Genomic DNA, 18,580 nt, shown 5'->3' with positions numbered 1-18,580 from the left:
AAAAAACATTTAAATCTATATCAAAGAATTGCGGAATGATGTCACAGGAGCAATTAGATGCTGGAAAATACTTGAACCTATTGGGGGCTAGGTCCTTAGTTTTACTACATTTCTCTACAGCGTGTATAGAGTTTATACATGGCTTCTGGACTTGCAGGTTTAGTTTACCATGCTCCTATACAAATTCCGGAAAGCGGCGAACAATAGGAGAGCAGTTGTGTCATGTTTCGCGGCTCACATGTTTTATGGCTTGGTCTCTTGATTTGTGCATTACGTTTATTGTACATAAGTGCTACGACTACTAGCAAATTGTTCTGGGAAACTCTTGGCCTGTATACCTCTGCTTCATGTCCAGCGGGGGATCGCAGATGAAGCTGTTCCATTATTGATGGGGATGGATGGAGTCATGCTTCTGTCACTTAGTGCTACACATACATTATGGCAAACCGTGATATGACTGACTTGCAGACAATATTAATGACCGGTTTCTTCATTTTCAGAAAGCCTACTGTGGCCAGTGCAGTGAAAGGATATGGGGCCTTGGGAGGCAAGGCTACAAGTGTATCAACTGCAAACTGCTGGTCCATAAACGCTGTCACATACTCGTCCCATTGACCTGCAGAAAGCATATGGTGAGTGTAAGCCAGTATATAAGCAACTCCATGAAATGTATAGATCTGATGGACACATGTTAGTAGGAGGAAGCAAGTTTTTAAACGGGTTTTCCAAAAACCTCAGAAACTGGAAACCCCTTTTTTAAAATGTGCTTCTGGGGAAGAGCTGGCGACCGCTTTTGAAATAGTAGGAACTTTTTGAAAATGGCGAACGATAACCATTCTGTTACGAAATGGTTCTTTATTGTTCTGGAGGCGGAGCGGGGAAACGCATTGGAACAATGAAGAACCATTTACTTCTCGGGCTTCTCCTTTACTGACGCGCAGCGTGGTCAGCGTGCTATCGTCCTCCTTACCATTATTGATCTGGAAGAAGTCTTACTTCTCCAGCCATGGGGCCGTAGCAGTGGTTACAGGCGTCTACCGCCAGGTGAGCACATACTCCCGCCTTTCACTAACCTCTTCTGTCTCCCAAACAGTTCTTAAATTTTTTAAATAGTCTCCATACGCCTAAAGGTTTCATAAAAGAAAAATCATGTGAGCTTGCCAATTTGTAGCGGTGTGGAAGACTCTTTGCTGTGTATGGAGGTCTCCTGGTTCAACCCCAATAAATGGTGCTAAGGGGCAGAACGGATGTGACGCCCATTGCTTTTGTTCTCGGGGAAGGTGTATATCCAGGATAACTCTGTCGGGAGCAAAGCGAGGAACAATGCATTAAGTGAGAGCGGAGAAGGAAACCTTTTTTGATACAAGGGTCAGAAACTTGAGGGATCAAGAGGAGGAGGAGAGTTGTCAGGTTTCACGTCCTCTTGTGAGTGGTTTGTTGAATGGGAGACTCTTACTAGGATTAAATAATTCATGTTCCCTTTTTTTCATAGCCAATAACTCTGATTATGTGTTTCCATTATTGGCCACTGTTAAAGGGGAGATGGAAAAGTTTTTTGTTTTTTAAACTGCTCTTTCATTTAGGTTATGGCTGATATTGTGGTTCAGCCCTTTTCGCACGGATGGTCGAGCTGCAGTAAGACACAACCCATGGACAAAAGTGGAACCTTTTTTTAATTCTAATCTCCAGTACAGTCATGAGAGAACCTGAGTACATGCTCTTTAAATTCTGTTTTTAGGACATAAAGGGTGTACTTATTTTTTCCCCATGAAGCGTCTGCCTTTTAGTTTTTTTGTTAATGACGTGATATAATTTGTCATGTTAACCTGAGCTTCTATTCACCTAATTTTAAGAACACCGAACAACCAGATTTTATTTTTTCTTTAATATCGTGATATGTGTGACCATAGAATTCCAGGAGGGTGTACTTCGTTTTCCTTAATTTTCTCACACAATCCACTAATGGGAGGATGGTGTAAGATTTAGATTCTGATGTGAGTGATGACCATTCTCTTTTTCTGCACTGCCGCCAATCTCTGTGCCCAAGTTGGCGGCATGAGCTGCTGAGCACACTGATTGGCTGCAGCGCTCTCTATTTGACATCAGCGCTGCAGACAGTAACACACTGGAAGCAGTGGAGACTCCACACCGGACTGGGGAAAGGTGAGAAAAGCATAGTTTGTTTTTTCTAAATCTGCAGCCATAGGACGGGGATTTTCTGAAACTGGACGATCCCCTTTAAGCATAATTTAAGGCCCAGTACTTGATTTTCAGGGCTTATCCCACCTATAATCCTGTGCTCCTCTCTAGCTAATATATTCACACGCACTTCCCAAAGCCAAGAAAGCTTCTTATTTACTTGCACTCCACTTACAGCGAGAATCGTGACTTTTCCTGTCCAGTATAAAGTGTTACCATAGCAGCTCATTAAAGTGGCGGCCGGGACTTTGACAAACAGGATTCCCTGGGTTTTTTTTTTGTACTTGGATGACTTTGCAGCAGCCTCATTGTGCAAGGAGCCTTCTGATTTTAGAGACTATGCGCTCGACTTCTGTGTTATCCATGGGTTGTGTTTTTTCATTTTACAGCCTATTTACATAAAATAAGATGCAATACCAGACACATCACGTGAACAAAAGTGCAGCTATTTCTGGATAAAGCATACATTTCTAATTGCACATATTTGAATCTATGAAAAAAAAATGATATATAGTGTTTCATAAGAAGGGTTAACATTTTTGTAAGTGCATGTAATTGAGCATAAACCTATTTTCTTCAGTTGAGCTTCATTACAAATTTGGCACCATTTGCCTTCTATATAGCCTGTATAATGAATTAACTGAGAATCGGTCAGTGACCTCACCATGATGGTCTGATGGTTACAAACTATTTCTTCTGTTTTCTACTGAGCTCCTCAAAGTTGATTTATGACCATCGACCACATCAAAGATGAACACGTGTAGGGAAACCAAGAGCCCGGAAAAGCCAAACTGTGCAAAATTATTGATGAAACCCAACTGCAAAAAAAATATGTTTAGCTCCAAATGCATAAAGTATCATTTAGGTATTTAAAATGGTGATTGCCTATTTTCTTTTTTTCTTCTTCTTGATTTATACACGGGGCTTAAGTTTTATGTAATTTTTTACCTTTTTCTTTTTTATATACCGTATATCAGGGGAAAATGTAAATAAAAATAAGAAATTCGCGGCTATTTTTCACTTTTTTTATGACCACAAAAGATGGCAAAGTAACCACTTTAAACTGTGTTCCCTTGTCCGTAGAAATTAATTTTCTAAATTAGACTTTTTTTTTTTCATTGGGTGCAGAGCTAGGAGCAGCGATTTGGACAAGCAGTATTTTTTTTTTCAGTTTTATTTTATTACTGTGCCCCCATTAGGTCTTAAAACACCTTTGGGAAGTGGTGGGGCATTTTAACACATCAATACATTCTCTTCATTGCTGAAAATGCCCTGTAATTGTACCCGAACTTCCACCAGAACCTGAACCCCATTGAAAATGATTCTCTCTCCCTCTGTCCCCCTCTATCATCTTCTCTGCCCCCTTTCCCTCTCTCCCCGTCTCTGTACCCCTCTTCCACTCTCATCTTCTCTGCCCCCTTTCCCTCTCCCTCTCCCCCAGTCTCTGTCCTCCTCTTCCACTCTATCATCTTCTCTGTCCCCCTCTTCCACCCTATCATCTTCTCTGCCCCCGCTTTCACTCACTTTCCCTCTCTCCCCTGGGGTAGCCACCTCCATATATAACACATTTGCACTCTGTAACAGTATGGCCTGCAAATGTAAATATTTGAAATTGGATTTACATTACTGCTCTAGAAAATGGGGAGAAAAAACCAAGATACTTGGTGCATAAATTGGCAAATTCATGTGTGCCCAGCAGCAAATGACACTCCATCCAGCAGCCTATGGAGGTTTTAATCACAGCAGATCCTACCTGCCCGTAATTGTAGGCTAGCAGCTCATGAGAGGTGCATGTTAGGATAGGTTCCCAACAAAGAGGCTCGCCTTATCGTTGGCTGCTGAGCACACATTAATTGGCAAATTTATCTTAGTATCTTTTGTTTTTTTTTCTATTTTCTAGAGCAGTAATGCAATTCCACTTTCATGTCTGGATGCTATAGTGTTAGAGTGCAGCTTTGTTAGTTATGACTGGGTCTCCCAAGTCCCAGCAGCTCCTGCTCCCTCCCTACAACCAGTTATCACATGATCACTGGGTCAGGGGGAGGAAGCACTGTCAGTGCTTTCCTAATTTGAATACATAAGGGCTTGTGTATACAATGATTGAGAAGGCAGATATTGTAATAAACCATGTTTGCCTTTTTTTGTGGGGAATCTGACTGTCAGTCAGCCGTCTCCTAACCCCCATAACTGGACGATCTCCTTCCTGCAAGCTGCATACTCTGTACTGATGTTTTAGAACATCAGTGCAGAGTAAAGTGTGTATGTTTGTCTACTGACATTCCAGAAGTAGTTACATTTGAATGTACCATAGCTTTAGAGAAAAGACCTTGACCGTACATCCAAATACTGTACCTACATCTACTACGATATAGCAAAATTTACAGAACTGAACACGAGGTTCTTGGTTAAATTTAAATGTAACAACAAGTTGTAGTATCAGCATTCCTGAGGCAAGACTGCGGTGTCTTGAGCCCTGGCAAGAGGCACGCTGAATGCCGGCAAGATTGGCAAATTGAATCGCAGACTCTGTGATTAATGAGGCTAATGAATTGGCCTTAAAAACAATGTTAAACCCATTGTCAGATGTGTTGTAATGTGTTTTTAAATATTTATTTTTTTTATCAAAATTGTGATATGAAGGGAAAAAAAAGCATAAGAAAAATATATGTAGCACACAGAGCTGATACAAACATAGATTGTATTCGTTGCCTGTGTAAAAGCGCTTTTAAACTGTATGGAGACAAATCATTGTTCGATCCCCATATAGTTTACATACTGTTCTCAGCACATCCACTGTTTACCCAGGGAGATGTGCTGCCGACAAGGAGGATTTTTTGGTTGAATAAAAGATACCATAAGATGACGAACAAGAGTTCTTGTTTGTCTGCCCATCACTGCCATGTCTACCTGGACTAATTAGGCATCATTTGCGATTTATTTAAGGGTTTTTTTGTGTGTCTCTTATAGTACTTTCTCTTTTTTTTTTTTTTTCATATAGTCACAGTTTTCTAAATATTGGACACAGTTTGTGAGTTTTCCTTTTATTGTCTTTGACCAGTTTTTGCCACTTTTTAGTGCCAAAATTTGCTAATTTTTTAAAATAGTTTGAAGATGCCTAGTGAAACCTTACTCCATGGATGAACAGGGAGTGAGATGCCTCGTTTGGTGAAAATCGCATTTCATGAATTTGTCTAAAATATCTGGATAAGCAAAATTGTTGACAAAAAAATAAGAAGAATAAGATTAAAAAAAAAAAGTGGTGCAAAATGTGTAGACTATTAATACTAAAGCCACTAAAAATAGAGCAATTTACTCCAGAATCAAGAATTTCGAATCAAGGCCTTAATGTTTTAAAAAATACACAAAACTCACATATTGGTGCTAGTGGTGGCGCCCTCCAGACTTGTCTTGTGACCACATACTGTTTCAAGCAGTGGCAGTCATGCATGCACTGTTCACCTGGTGGACTGTCCCGTTTTTCTCCCTTTTCTTTGGGGGAAAATGTAACCTGCATTTGCCTCCCTTTTATAAGCAGAAATCCATTCTGGTTCACGTTTAGCAAAAATGGAACAATTTGCACCAAATCCTTAGTACACTCCAACTCTGCGCTTCCATATTTATCAACTGTCAGATTTTCATGATAAATTTGGTGCGAACTATGCCCATGCAACTTTTTAAGCAAGCGGTATACTTCCTAATTAGCGACAGGCGAGCGTGCGCGGCACTGCTCTGTATTCCGTTGAGCATCGTGGTGCTTGATCGACAGTGCCGAGTGTCACGTGGTGCTCGACTTCCCATATGAAGGTCATTTGAATCATCTGAGCCGTGCCCCGCACTGAAGCGGGGTATTCACCTGCTGAGAACACAGGGACTCCTCTGTCAGCCGGACTCTTTGTGAGCTGTAGCACTGCAGGGACATGTTCTGACAGAGGAGAGAGAGATACAGTCCTCTGGAATAATGCTTGCGCTTCACATTCACTTCTATTACGCTCGCTATTCGAGTCAAGCATGTCTGCGCATCAATCGTGCTCGATTCGAGTAACGAGCGCTCGTGCTCTTCAGTGCGCACCTATCACTATTCCTAATGTTGGATAAAAGTCAGAGACTAACGTTGTCAAATGTTGTATGTCGGCGCAACATTTTGTGCAAAGTTTGACTTTCTGATTGGTTAGTTTCCCAATGTTAGGAAAGAGCGGGAGAGCAGTGTAATAAATGTTGCACAGTACTGTAGAATTTTTTTGCGCAATTCACAACTCGATGCTTGTTGAAATTAATTGCTACATCAATGTAATTTTTTATGCCTTTGTGCTGTCTAGAATGTTTTTTCTTGTTTTTCTTTTACCGAAATGCAATCTTAAATATGGCTTACTTAAGAATATTAACGAAGCTCCCTTTTTTTCTAATCACTTACATAGTGGTGCAGGTATTATAAAAAAAAGTGTAATGGGGTAAAACTTTGAAAAATGTTGCTTGTGCGTCGAAGGATAATAAAATGTGTGTAAATTGCAACTTTTTATTTCCCCCTTTTTATCAACAGTGTCACATTTATATTAGTGGTAGGTGTGTTCTGACCATTTCTGTTTCAATGAATGCATAGGATATTGCATTATCCTGAGCTATATAGTCGCACTGCTCTTATGCTGTCACCTCTTGCTTCAAGTATTAGCTGCAGGCGTTGTTATAACAGCTCGAATTTCCGTCTTACATGTGAGCAAACGTTACTTTTTGGCTTTACTTGGTGTATTTACTTACTGCAGGATTGACATCTTATTAACATAAGCCTTTGGGTATTTTTATTGTATTAATTGCCATTTGTTGAGTTCCCAGTGGTGTTTTTTTAGTGGTGTTTTTTTTTCCTTGTTTATGCCATATTTTTATGACTCTTTAATATGTCTTAAGTATGGGACGCTTTTTTTTTCCACGCCGCATTTTTTTTTTTTTTTTTTACTGGAGTTGATTTCCTACAGGACATTTTATTGTTGGTTTGGTTGGGTATTAGTGATGAGTGAATGTGCTGGGATAAGGTGTTATCCCAAGATGCTCTGGTGCTAACCCAGTGTCTTCGGCGTGCTCAAATACTATGTTCAAGTCCTCGCGGCTTCATGTCTCGCGGCTGTTCGACAGACTCAACACAAGCAGGGATTGCCTGTTTGTTAGGCAATCCCTGCATCTAATTAGTCTGTTGAACAGCCAGGAGACATGCAGCCATGGGGACGCGCATATATATTTCATGGACGCAGAAGATGCTCGGTTAGCACCCAAGCAAGCTCTGATAACCGCTTATCAGATCACATTCACTCATTGCTATTGGGTTTATAATACTAAACAATGGCGTAAAATAGTGATAAATTTGGCTTGGGCTTTTATGAAAGTTAGTCATAGTTTGTGCAAAAGTTTTATTACACATACAATGATATAGGTTCGCCTTTATTTGGTGTGAATAGCAGTGCTAGACTTTTCCTGACAATATCTGCGTCCAAACACTTCATGAAGTCATGGCAGTGGACACACACACGTGCCGTTCACCTGTTGGGTGGCTGTTCTTTTTCTCTGCATGGCAGAGCGGAATCAGAACACTTACAATTCCAATCAGAGAACATTTCCAGTTGAGAAAAATATGTGGACACATCGCAACCACAGATTAGGACGGAGATTGTCCCACCAGATGAACTGCGCTTGCGTGTCCACCATTGCCTAATAGTGAGGAAAAATCAAGAGGCTGCTGTCACTGACAACAATGTCAGTTATCTCGAAAAACCCAAAAGGGACGATTCATTAAGACGACCGTTAGGCACGGCAGCCTTAATGAAGGGCTCGCCAGAATATAGATAATAATAATAATAATAATAATATGATGCTGTGCGCCGCACCGGACATGCTACTCTAGTTGTGGATATTGGGGTCATTTCTGGCTTTCAGAATGTATTTTTAATAAATTTCACCATTTTTGGCATTTCTGCTTCAAACTGGTGTGGAAAAACTCAAAACTTTTTGCACAACTCTGTATTGTGCAAAAATATGCTAAAGTATTTTTAATACATGAGTTGCAAAATGGCTTATTTTTATGTGCTTCGTCCAATAATATTTTCCACTCACTAACCCCTTTACTGCTCAGTCCTGTATTCGCCTATTTTCTGTGTCTCCGTGGCTTCCCACCGGACTGACACCATCTGATTCTGTCCCCGGCTCTCCTCCACCTTTCCTGTAAATGATCACCTTGAATTTTACATCAATAAAGAGCCTGAATTACCGAATTTTTTTTTTCCTCGCTCTGCCGGTCTCTGAAGATAGATACATAGCTTTGCTTTTCGGAAAGCCAGGTGTGAGTTAAAAGTGCATTAATAATCAAGATGTGCATGAATACGGCTTCTGAACACCAGCTGCCCTGACGAGTCCCGTTAAGGAGCAGACATGGTGGTTAAGATGCAGCCCACGTTCTTCTCCTGATCTTATATTTGCCAGAGCATGAACCTCTTCTGAAAGATTTGAAGATGTGTTTTGAGCTGTTCATTGTCATGACGAGGCCAGCACATTAATACGGCGTCTGCAACCACTAGGGAAAGTCGGAGCAGGGTCTTTTTTTTTTGTCCCTTTTTCTTTTTTCTCGTGAATGTGTTTGTCGGTAGAAGCTATAACCTGTAACTTGTATCTTTAACAGGATTCGGTCATGCCCTTCCAGGAGCCGCCAGTAGATGATAAAAGCGACGAGGGAGATAACCCCCCTGACGAAGATGGAAGTAAGTTGTGCCCAGGTCTATGAGGATAACCTGCAAGTCAGGATACATCGCTGCTACAGGAATTGTAATTTAATTATAGTGTCTGTGATGGCGATGTCTTCCCCCCCCCCCTCCGTTTTGCCTAAAGCAATTAGAAAGCCATTAAGGAGGACTGCGGGTGTCAATCTGAGACAGAACATACGAAAGATTTGTTACATGGCCGGGTGGCTTTGTCCTACTTGCTCATTACAGAATGTCATTGCCTGCTCCTTTTTGCTTCTCATGGTTCTTGAGGTGCAAATAACAACTACTGGATTTACAATCCTAGACAGTCGAAAGGTTTATTACTGGGATTGTCCACCCCTCTGCCTTCATTTTTGAGTATTTTTTTTTATCAACTTAACCGACCCAGTATGGTCTGAAAAAAACTGGTTGAGTGTCGGCGGTCTCCTTGCATCACCAGTCATTGGCCGCAGTGGTAACCAATGCATTCGTCAAGCTCGGTCTCCTCCAGAAAAGGAAAGAATGAGAACCAAAAGTACTCTAGGATCTTATTTTTTTTTCTTCCATTTTTAATCTTTACACTATCATTTGCCCGGTTTCTCAACATGTAACAGTGTCCTCTGTTTAGGACAGGCCGTGGATGTGTGATCAGCAGGAGTCTAATTTTAATACCCCCTAACTTCAGTCAAAAAAAAATAAATAGAGAAATTGTATTGGTTCACCAACTCTTGAAAAAATGCCTTGAATCGAGGTGCAGTGCAGAGAGTCTCCACACCGACTTCTTGGTGTAGGTAGAGCAGCAAAATGGAAAAATCAGCATCTGCAGGAAATGAGGTACCGTAAGTATATTAATACATTATTTTATTAGCAACAGAGTTAGAGAAAAAAAGAGAAAAATTCTAAATCAAAACATACAAAAGAATAAAAAGAAATGGGTCTACGTGTTTTGAGCATAACCCTGTCAGGACTAAAAGCAGTTATGCTCAAAACGCGTAGACCCTTGTCTTTTTATTTTATTTTTCTCTTTTTTAACTGTGTTGGGAATAAATTAATGTTTTAATATACTTGCCTTATTTCCTGTGAATGCTGGATTTTCCCAACTTATTAAGTTAGGGCAGCAAAATGGGAAAATCCTGCACACCCCCAACTCGGCACTGCTCTCGTCAATGTGGCTGCATCTGCTACTGCAGCTTCACCTCGAAAACCTGACTACACATAGACATTTAATTATATATGCAGCGTTTGTTGCACATGTCCTTAAACAATTTTCTCTCCGTTTCATTATCTTACACAAGGGCCAATTTCACAGCAAAGTAATTAATCAATGTAGCTTTGCAATGAATAGTACAAGACAAGCGCACAACTCGGGGGCTTATTTCATGCATAAGATTAATTTGGTAATTTCTGCTTAGACATGTATAGTAGTATTTTAGATATAAAAAAGCCCATACGAGCCATAGAGGATCAATGCTAATTGCACAGTAGCCATCACCGCCGCTAATTGGAAACGGTCCTTTTGTGGGATGAACCGAAGCTGATTACAATGCAGCACTACAAGACTTTGCCCCAGCAAAGCAGCTGAATCCAATTTGCACAAACTCTTATTTAGGCCGAAGCCGCAGATGACTTGTAGCATGACGACAACACAGTCCATAGAAATGCAATGAATTGTGCAAATGTCAAGGCTGTGGTACAATGAGGTTAAATAAATGAAGGCTGCGCGGATAAGGTGTTATCCAAGTATCTTCGACGTGCTCGAATAATATGTTCAAGTCCCCGCTCCTGCATGATTCGCAGCTGCTCGACAGCCTCAACACATGCAGGGATTGCCTGACAAATGGGAAATCCCTGCGTGTGTGTTGTGGCTGTTTAACTGCGCGAACCATGCACCGGCGGGGGACACATTCGAGCACGCCGAAGATACTCGAATAACACCGAGCATGCTCGGATAACACGTTTGCTCATCACTATTGATCACCAGTCTGTACATAGTGCTACTGTTACGGTATTTATAATTTTGTATTTTCTGTCCTGGGAGTAGCTTTCCCAATTTGTCCTGTCGATTGTGGTAGTCCAGACCGCCACCGATCATGTAGCGTAAGGCCAACAAAATGTATTTATGAAAAAACTTTTAAGGGTATTAAGATATCTTAAAGACGCCAAGATTTTCTTAGGCCAAGCTACTTTAGGAAAAAGCTGCCATTTTTTTCCCTCTAAGTGGCTTTACAGTTTTTTTTTTTGTCTTTTTTTTTTTCACCATTTTAACTATAAGTGACGGGTGGCTTCCAAATGAGTTGGCCTCTGTTTCTACACCCTAAATCTGTTTAAAGAAGAAATACGACACTGATAGTTTTCACACTGCTGTGAATTGTCACTTTTTTGTGCCACATTGTGCGAGAAAAAGACCTACGTGTGCACATATCCTAAGACGTCAGTTTTTTTGAGTCAAGAGTTTGTTTTTTTTCCGCTTGTACCTATGATAGTCTATGGGGACATCCGCATGTTTGTGATTTTTTTTCAAATGCGTGTAGAAAAGCCGCGGAGACACCATCACGTGTTTCTCAACGCAAGCAATAAATAGCCAGGTCTTTCACCGGGAAGGAACAACCACGGGAAGGGCAGCATCCAAAAAGGAAAACCACCTATGCCAAAACATGGTATCCATCCACAGACCGCTGTTTCGGGGTATTTGCCCCTCATCAGTGTGAAGTAGGAAACTGGCTATTAGGAGCAGTGCCTAGTAAAAGGACTATAAACATAAGGATGAATGACCTCGGGGAGATCAAAACATCCAACACCGCGGAGACACCATCACTTGTTTCTCACTGCGTTGAGAAACACGTGATGGTGTCTCCGCGGTGTTAGATGTTTTGATCTCCCCGAGGTCATTCATCCTTATGTTTGTTGTGATTTTTTTCAGACTGAGCAATCGGCGGGAAAACTGAGACCTGTCCAATTTTTTTTTTTTTTTGTTCAAATGTCTGATCAAATTCAGCAATGCAAGTCTATGGGTCCGTGAAAAAAATCATACCAATTTTCACAGACTATCACATAGGAGAACGTGGAGAAATATTTTATTTTCTCCAGGTACGAGAAAAAAGGATAACACTGATCAAACGCTGATCAAAAGAATATCTCCGCATGGAAACATTTTTTTCAGATCAGCTTCTAACTTCATGTCTGCAGATTTGCCTTCCGGGTACCACCAAGCGCCTAGAACATTGTTATAAATGAGCTGCCTGGCAATGACACTGCGGACCTGCCGTCACCACACTGTATAGTAATGAGGTCCACGGCTCTTACCGCCGCGCTGTACAGGGACAGCCTGATTGCAGGCGTAGGAGTCACTACTGATGCTGTGATTGTGGCTCCCCGCTGCTCGATTCAGGATGGTTTTTTTGGGTAGGAATTATATACCGTACTTTCAAAGTTAAATTCATTCAGAGCGCGGTGTTCACTTAGGAAGGCATCTTCCAGAATAACATCTCTGAGGTTAAATGACTCTGTAAATGGAGTCTATGCAATTACCGAAAATGGTTATTTTTATTGTCTTGTGGACATTGCACCAAGGTCTTAAATAGAAATGTACTATCTGCAACAATAAGATTGTTGGTGTTTTATTTCTTCTTTTTTTTTTTAACCAGAGTTATTTCCGGAAATATTTATTTTTATTTTTTTAAACCCGCTGCATGATATGGTTGTATTCCTCATTTCTGAATCTGTCACCTGGGCTGGGAAATTTTGCAATGCACCTAACAGAGCCGTTCTGTGTCAGTCGGAAAGATGTAACGTAGATTCTTGTATAATTTGCATCGTCTGCACTTTTATGGCTTTTTAGATGTATGTACATTGGACGGTTCTCATTATTCCATGTACTGGCTTACTAGGGAGATTTTGTAATTTTTTTTTTAACTGGTCTGACGCAAAAAGAAAAAACGAAAACAACTTATAATATTTATAGAGGTTGGTCATTATGGCAGACATCAGGGTGATGCCCCAATACTGTTGACCTTAATTGCTCCCATTAATATATGTGAACACTGAGGTTTTTTTTTAGGTTTTTGGAGCAGAAAGTCTCAATGCTTCTTAAGTGAGTGAGTTTCTGCTCATTTTTTTCACCAAAAAAACTCAAGCCTAACAACTCTACCAGACATTGGTGTGGGGTCCTGGAAAAAAGTCATATGGTGTTTCACGTAGCCGCCCCCCCCCCCCCCCCCCCCCCCAAAGCACCAGCAAATCAATCATCAAATGGGATAAAAACACGGTACCACAATAAACCTATAAACCTGCCAAGAGAGGGCCGCCCACCAAAACCCTCAGCACGGGCAAGGAGGGCATTAATCAGAAAGATGAGCACAGAGAACAAAGGTAACCCTGATGGAGCTGCAGAGTTCACAAGCAGAGTCTGGTTTATCTGTCGATACAGCCGTAATAAGCCATACACTCAATAGAGGTGGCCTTTATGAAAGAGTGGGCAGAAAAAAAGCCTTCACTTACACATAAAATTTGTAAGGGTCATTTTACGTTTTGCCAAAAGACATTTGGGAGACTCCCCAAATGTATGGAGGAAGCTGCTGTGGTCAGATGAGACCAAAATTGAACTTTTTGACCACCAAGGTAAACTCTGTCAGGAGTCAAACCAACACTGCTCATCACCCCAAAAACACCATCCCCACAGTGAAATGTGGCAGCATCATGCTGTGAGGATGTTATTCGGCTGCAGGGGTATGGAAAAAATGGTCCTAGTCGAGGGGAAGATGGATGGTGCAAAATATAAGGTTATTCTTGAGCAAAACCTGTTTGTGTCAGTAATTTTGAGACTGGGACGGAGGTTCACCTTCCAACAAGACAATGACCCAAAGCATACTGCTAATCAACACTCGAGGGGTTTAACGCGAAACGTGTAAATGTTTTGGCGTGGCCTAGTCAAAGCCCAGACCTTAATCCAATTAAGAATTTGTGGTCAGACTTGATCATTGCTGTTCACCAGAAGAAACCATCTAACTTGAAGGAGCTAGAGCAGTTTTGCCTTGAGGAATGGGCACAAATCCCAGTGGCAAGATGTCGAAAGTTTATAGACTTATCCAAAACTACTTGCAGCTGTAATCACCACAAAAGGAGGCTCCAACGAAGTACTAAATTTAGGCGGTGAATAGTTATGCACAATGAAGTTTTCATTTATTTTGTCCTATTGTTTGCTTCACAATAAAAAAAAAAACAATTGTTCACAGTTGTAGATGTGCTCTTTTTATGAACTTATGCAAACGCTAAAAAAAGTGAAATTCCAGATTGTGAGGTAGCAAAACACAAAAATTGCCAAGGGGCGAATACTTTTGTGAGCCACTGTACCACCGTAAAACACCTTGACTCTCTTGAGTATAAAACTGTCAGTGATTTGATAGGAACCGATCAGATTACCTCTTCTTTTCAGTCCCTGTTTTGTATGTTATAGCTTTATATGGGCAAATCTGACCCTTCTTGTTAGAATAGTTTTTATGTGGTCCTTCAATTTGTATTTTTTTTTTTTAATGACTGCTGGTAAAGTGATGAGGCTTCCTGAAAGAATACATTTGTGGGAATGTTAACTTGGATTTCAGTTTTATATTAATTGCTTTTATCTTACATTGCAGTTAATATTATCCGTCCACAACGGAAAATCGAATCACTGAAGGATGGGTCTGAGGTAAGAGAGGCCAAATGGGGAAAAAAGTGAATTGTTTCATATGGTATCGATAAAATTCTATTTATAGAATATTCTATACGAGTCTCTGTTCACATTTTGCGTTTTTTTTTATGGAAATTAAAATCTGCTTTTTCCAGTACCATCAAAAGCTATGAGATTTCAGAAAAACTGCTGCATGTCAATTCTTTCAGCGTTTTTGCAGTATTTTTTCACCCATAGAAAGTACGGTAATCAATGCCCAACCAACTCCATGCCCTTCCAATGTGTGAAAGTAAATAATGCCTAACCAACTCCATGCCCTGCCAATGTTGGGTAAGCAATGTCCGACCAACTCGGCTCACCCCGCTGTTTTTGCATTTGCAATTGTGTATTTTTTCATGAACTCGTATGAACTTTTTGTTCAGAATAAACACTATTTTTTTTTTAAGAACCAAAACAACTTATTTCACTAAATAATTTGATCAAATTGCCTTTTTTTTCCTCAAAATGTTTTATGGTTTCACGTATGGTTTGCATTGGTGGCCTAAGGCCTTGCATCGTTCATGCTTGTATGGCGGAAGCAAAGCTGAACTTGGAAATCCTGAAAAAACGCAGCAAAATGCCAGCAAAACCTGCAGCTTTCTTGCTGCCAAGAGATCCGGTTTTGGCTGCAGAAAATAAAGCAACGTGTGAACATAGCCCCTGAAAATAATACAGCTCTGACTACTATAAAGATTGTTCCTTAGAGCCCCTTTCTCAAAATTGCTGGAAGTTCCGGCACTTGAACCCCCAACAATCAAGGTATTGCCTATCCTATGAGTGGAGTATCACTTTAACCCCTGTAAAAGTCACATTTTTTCGACAGTTTGGCTTCTACAGCTTCTGTGTATCACAGTACATTTCAGACTGCAGAATACGTTATCTGTAAATCTGATTTCATTCAGGTTTTTTTCGTACAAGGGCTATCTGTGGTTTTCGATACATATCGTCCATCTTCTCTTAGAATATCGGATTTTTTAGTTCAGCGTTTGCTTTGTTGTTAACATTTTGTTTCCTAATATTTTCAGGACATTAAGCCTGTCATTGACGGAATGGATGGCATTAAAATCTCACAGGGACTTAGCCTTCACGACTTTGATCTTATCAGAGTGATTGGTAGAGGAAGCTACGCCAAAGTCCTTTTAGTACGGTTGAAAAAGAACGACCAGACGTATGCCATGAAGGTGGTGAAGAAGGAGTTGGTGCATGATGAAGAGGTGAGTTTAGACTGATGTACAACATTCTAAGAGCAGGAATTTCTCAGCTGACGACATCCTTGGCCTCCGCTCAAGTTTTTCACTGTGGTCAGCAGGTTGCTAAATCTGTGACTAGGTCGGGTAGGACATTCATGTAGGTCCCACAATGGAGGTGATGCAGATAGAGTGTAACTAGGTAGATAATTGCTTGACAGAGTGATCAGTGACTAATTGGTAATCTATACATTATTCTCAATCGATCTGCTCTCCGAATTGTGTAGGATATCCTTCGTTGGCCTGGAAGTGCAGTATCCTTTAAATACTTCATTAATTAATGCAATAAATCTTTAGTCCAATTCTTTTGTTGTCACCTAACCTCCAATAACCTTTGGTTCGTGTTTGACATGTAAGAGATAATGTTACTGGTGTAAAGCAGCGCAACCTGGGGCACCGTGTAGTCAAAAAGAAACGGGTAAATGACCTGTAGTGCCGTAGTAAACCTATTTAAGAATTTTGTATTCCATTTCCTGTATAATGAATGGTGTCATTTAAAACTGACTCGACCTGCAAAAAACAAGCCTTCTTATGGTCATGTCAAAGGAAAGATAAATTGTCAAAAATAATGGGTGCGATGCATCAAGACCAGCGATTCTCTTGTTGGTCTGGATGAGGGGGCATGTTGGAGCATACGCTTTTGATTCATTGAGGTGCACGCCTCTTCATGAAGCAGGCAAGGCGCGTAGTGACACTTACCTCTGTGTGCACCTCACCACAAATCTTACTCCATCACGGCTGGAGTATGATCTGTAGTGTAGCAAACGCTGCTGCCCATCATGAATTGTGTCATTAAGACACTTGACTCCCACTTCCCCAACACACCAGTCTGTGGTTGCTTTAGTAATCCTAGACATCAACTATAGGAGACGCAGACATAAATCAATGGACGTGACGGCTCTGTAGTCCACACTACAGCGACCAGGCTAAGGTTTGCTCGGTCCAGCAGTCTCCATGGCACACGTTGGCATGCTGTGTATGGCGCTGATCAATTCATGTAAAAGTAACCTTGATGAGCAGCTCTGACAACCTGGCAGACAGCGGAGAGGCAGTCTCATCTGCCGAGCAGTCACTCTCCATATGTGCATCCTGCATACACTGGAGAAGTGAATCCATCTAAGCATTGCCGGTGTGTGACAGATAGACTTGCTCTCTTCCGTAAATCACTGTCCATTTCATCACAATTATGTACATTATTTTACTATAATTTTCTCTTTTCAGGATATTGACTGGGTTCAAACAGAGAAGCATGTCTTTGAGCAAGCTTCCAATAACCCCTTTCTAGTCGGCCTGCACTCCTGCTTCCAGACGCCAAGTCGGTAAGAGATGTTATTGTCTTCCCTTCTAATGGCGGAGTATGCCACAACCCTGCTAGAAGTATTAGTGACGGGGAAAATTCAGCCACTTGGTGCTCATTGTCATTTTAGTGTTCTAGACTTCACTTTCTTTGGGTACTTTCTGGTAATAAGGTGTATCTATGGGTAAAAGTAAGCTCATAGCGTTATTGTTTGATTTTATTTCCTTTATGCAAATGATGTGCACAGATACATTTGTCTCTATGAAAATCAGAGTCAAACTGCGGTTTAGCAGAAGCCCATAGAACTCTATGGGCAACACATGGGGTATTAAAGCAGATCTGTCACCAGATTTCCCAATATACGCAGTATACATTATTACATTTTAATGAATTTATATAGCGCCATTAATTCCACAGCACTTTACAGACATCATCGCTGTCCCCATTGGGGCTCACAATCTAGACTTCTTATCAGTATGTATGTGGGAGAAAACCCATACAAACACTGAGCCGCTGTGCAACATCTTAAGCCCGATAAGGTTGCTGTATTTACTTTGACAATCCATGTCATAATGGCTGCATAATCCTTTTATGAAATTTTAACTAGATCTCTACCCACCTATCCTGATTGCCTTTCCTCAGTGTCCCTCCTCCCTGCTGTTGCGGAGATCTCACACTGATCAGTACACACTGCAGCAGTCAGGCTGGATGGATGGAGACTGAATATATGGTCTCGTGAGCTCTGGCTCTATAGCTAAACTCATTTTAATATCAGGACTATATAACAATTTGGACATGGATTTTCAAAGTAAATATGCCAGTGTCATCAGGTTTTTAAGCTCAATTTAATGGTATATTCAGTTTGTATTGTGAAATCTGGCGGTGACGGATTGACTTTTAAAGGGGTTCTCCTGAATTTAGAAAAGCTTACTCTGATGTACGCTGTTAGATCTTGCTCTTCTGTGACTGGAGATCTCATGGACCAGGCTGAACAGAAGTGTTTGTGCTGTTTTACACATGATCTTCTAGTAAGGGAATCGTAGAGGTGCTGCACGGATGTACATGGCTAAATTGACATGCAGCATGATGGGCGAGATGTCGTCCCTTGTCCAAATAGCCATATTTGTAGAGTTGACAGAAATGTTTTAACTTTCTCTTCTTTTTTTCTATCTTATGGTTTTATTGACTTTATCACATTCTTTTTTTTATTTAGGTTGTTTTTGGTAATAGAGTATGTAAATGGAGGTGACCTCATGTTTCATATGCAACGACAAAGAAAGCTCCCTGAGGAACATGCCAGGTATGGTGCTACTAATACCTGCAGTCATAGGGGGTGCAACCAAGATGCATTGCAGAGTTTCCTAATAACCGAATATTAGATTTTGGAGAGTGTTGGAGTACAGTTATAAACATG

General features: G+C 40.8%; 1 protein-coding gene across 3 annotated transcripts in view; it reads left to right on the top strand.

Moving 5' to 3' along the window:
• PRKCZ (protein kinase C zeta) overlaps nt 1–18,580 on the top strand; it is a 201,398-nt gene that overhangs the window by 136,752 nt on the left and 46,066 nt on the right. For all 3 annotated transcript variants that reach the window (XM_069741678.1, XM_069741677.1, XM_069741679.1), the window contains 6 exons: nt 501–632; nt 8,858–8,936; nt 14,549–14,601; nt 15,648–15,836; nt 17,091–17,188; nt 18,380–18,466. In XM_069741678.1, the coding sequence (XP_069597779.1) occupies nt 501–632; nt 8,858–8,936; nt 14,549–14,601; nt 15,648–15,836; nt 17,091–17,188; nt 18,380–18,466 (638 nt within the window). The remainder of the gene's footprint in view (nt 1–500; nt 633–8,857; nt 8,937–14,548; nt 14,602–15,647; nt 15,837–17,090; nt 17,189–18,379; nt 18,467–18,580) is intronic.

This window comes from Ranitomeya imitator, chromosome 10, assembly GCF_032444005.1.
Source record: "Ranitomeya imitator isolate aRanImi1 chromosome 10, aRanImi1.pri, whole genome shotgun sequence".
In the NCBI taxonomy this organism is placed as follows: domain Eukaryota; kingdom Metazoa; phylum Chordata; class Amphibia; order Anura; family Dendrobatidae; genus Ranitomeya; species Ranitomeya imitator.
Note: the sequence above shows the minus strand (reverse complement) of the source record. Positions and strands in the feature narration are given on the sequence as shown.